The 2,914-nt window shown below is 34.7% G+C and overlaps 1 protein-coding gene across 1 annotated transcript; it reads left to right on the top strand.

The window, feature by feature from the left end:
* The first annotated feature begins 283 nt into the window (after window positions 1-283).
* Window positions 284-2,482, top strand: LOC110850510 (lazarillo protein). The gene is made up of 5 exons (XM_022097947.2): window positions 284-498; window positions 564-697; window positions 764-894; window positions 2,096-2,188; window positions 2,256-2,482. The coding sequence occupies exons 1-5, from the start codon at window positions 286-288 to the stop codon at window positions 2,390-2,392; spliced, it is 708 nt and encodes a 235-aa protein (XP_021953639.2). The 5' UTR covers window positions 284-285; the 3' UTR covers window positions 2,393-2,482.
* The last annotated feature ends 432 nt before the right edge of the window (window positions 2,483-2,914 follow it).

Raw genomic sequence — 2,914 nt, 5'->3', positions numbered from 1 at the left:
TCTTCAGAGTTGTATATTTCCCGTCCAAAACCTTCGCAACACTGATTCTCTTGTTTTGCTTGTAAAAAAGAAATTCTTAGAAAAATTCATTTCAGCCGAATATTTAACATTGCAGGGATAATTCATTACACCTTGTACATTCAGACCATTGTAAATGTAGAGCAAAAAGGGTGTATAGGATTCTGCTTTTCTGCGAATTCTAAATTTATACTCGACTATTGTAAATTTCTATGCTGTCGACCCTTCTCAGAAAGTTTTAGGGTCATTGCATCTTATTCTTGGTTCATGAGAGGATTGGGTTCCGCTCATTTCTTGAAATTAAAAGCTCACTCGCCTATTTCTCCCACTGTACGAATACGCTATAAAATGACGTATTTTTTTAAAAACGCAAAATTACTTTACATTTTCCTAGTATTCTTCGTTGATGTGAAATCTCAACTATTTTTCCCTGGCCCTTGTCCAACACCAACGCCCCTGCCAAACATCAATATTACGAGGGTACGAATAATGTCTAATTTTCATTTCAAAAGTCAAAGTAATAAATGTGTCCTCAATTGGTCCAGTATTCTGGAACCTGGTATCTCTATCAAACCTATGCGTCCACCGTGCAATTATTCTTCTCCTGTCAACTTGGAGAATATTACCCACCACGTGCGGATGGGACTTGGGATGGTGTAACAAGAATGACGGAACGAATGTAAGTAGACTTTTGATAAAAAATTTGTTATTAAAAAATAGAATATTCAACAATTCTAATTTTCAGGACCGGAAATATAATATCAGTTCCTGGCACTGTAAAATTCTTTAGTACTGATGGCTCTGCCGTTTTTACGTCGGATAATCACCTCTTTTCAGGAAATTTGCCAAATATTGGAATTAATTCTCCGGCGGGAGGTATATAACTTACGCATTACATATCCGTGCATCAATCTTACTTTTAAATAGGGTGCTCGTCCTGGGAAGTTGATCACTTGGTATTTTGGCCTACAAGTGGTCATAAAACGATTCTAAAAATCGCAAATTTTTGAAGAATATTACAAACAGATCTAGCATTTCATATCCGCCAGCAAATAAGATTTAAATCCATCGTCCATCTCGTATTTAAGTTTTTTATTCACCTCCGCCATTTGTGTTTTTCCGGAAGGATTTTCAACTTTGTTGCTAATTTTCTTCTACGATAACCGAATTTTTTAAAAAGTATCAACTTTTTCCTAAAACTGGGAGTGTATCTTCTTGCATAGAGCTCAAAATCATTCGATCGGGCGAAGATGAGGGAAACTCGGGTAGTTTTCGTATTTTCACATCAAATTCCCATATGATCCAATGGTAACTAAACGCGATATTTCTATAGAAATTTTAAAGAAGATTATATTTTTACTTCTGTCTTCACTTGAGAAGGATTTTCGGCATTGGAAAATTGCCTTCCTGGGGTTTCTATCGTGTTTTTATGGGCGTAGGACTCGTCGGCAATGATCAATTTTGTTGGTCAAGTTTTGTTGTGAAGATTGGGAAATGTTGCGTTTACCATTTTATGTTGAATTTCTGTATGCTTTTTGCATACTCTTTGACCCCCAATATATCTGCCTTAATATGATATAAATAGTTTGTATTTATCTTAAATTTCTTGGCCGCACCAGGGACGGACGTGGAGGGATACTTTTTAAAAAAATATTCGATCGTTTTTAATTTTCGTTTGGCCGAAATGATGTTTTCTGATCATGATGCTTTCTTGAGATTGGCATTTTCGGATTCGCCATACTTTTTTATGTATGTCTCAATGTTTGCACGGCCACACCCTTCTTCATTGAAATGTAGTCAGGCATTCTCATCAACTTTGAGAAAAAAATTCTCGTACTTACGCAAAACTCTTTTCGCGAGTTCTTCTTTGAAATTGTGTAGGAAATTTGTTTTCCATTGAAAACCAATGAAATTTTCAGGATATGTAGTTAGATATATTTATAATATTATACAAAAAGTTAGAATTCCTAAGACTATTTCTTCACCATCCCGTTACCAAAACACCAAGTGATCAACTTCCCAGGACGAGCACCCAAGCTAGACAAATTTTGATACAAATTGATTTTCTGGTTTTCAGTAACGCTTACAATAAATTACATCGTGTTAGCAACGGATTATTCCTCCTACGCGGTAGAATGGACCTGTTATGACTTTGGGATTTCGAACTTCCGTATGTTTCTTAAAATTAGTTTTACTTAATAGTTTGAACTTATTTTGATCTATGTGTATATTTCCAGAGTTCTTGTGGATATTCTCCAGAGGGGCAACGATTTCTCAGAGCAATTTACAGAATATTCGAAAAGCATTGAATTCTCAAAGAATTAATTCTGCCTGGTTAAGGGATCAAGACTTAAGTGGGTGTCACTTTTTGTAGTGACAGGGTTTCCATTAATATGAGAATAATTATATTTACGAAGTATAAAAAATAATATTCTACATTTGTTACGAACAATCTTAAATAAAATGTCATTTACGAACTTTGGAAATGGTTAAGCTCATTAAAACGTCAATTTGTTTCTGTGTGCCTATACCTAAGGCGCCGTTCATAAATTATGTAACGCGTTACGCCTATCCCGCAATGTTTAGTATAGCATGGTGTGATAGGCCGTAACGCGTTACATAATTTATGAACGGCGCCTAATCTCAATAATATTAATTATCGCTAGTATTTGTAGTAGTACTATGGTCTGTGTATTCAAATTAAGGCAAATGTTGGTTCACTTTATAAATTTTGAATCTCAAATACTCTGACATTTTTCAACCGATTTTAATTTTTTTTTATTCACAACTGACCAATAGTTCTTCAGCAGTACATAAATGTTTACAATCGGTTCAGAAATTGCGGAGTATTTGAAATTCAAAATTTATAATGTTCCGACAATAATATCTTAAGTTA

This window comes from Folsomia candida, unplaced genomic scaffold (genome assembly GCF_002217175.1).
Source record: "Folsomia candida strain VU population unplaced genomic scaffold, ASM221717v1 Fcan01_Sc005, whole genome shotgun sequence".
NCBI lineage: Eukaryota > Metazoa > Arthropoda > Collembola > Entomobryomorpha > Isotomidae > Folsomia > Folsomia candida.
Note: the sequence above shows the minus strand (reverse complement) of the source record. Positions and strands in the feature narration are given on the sequence as shown.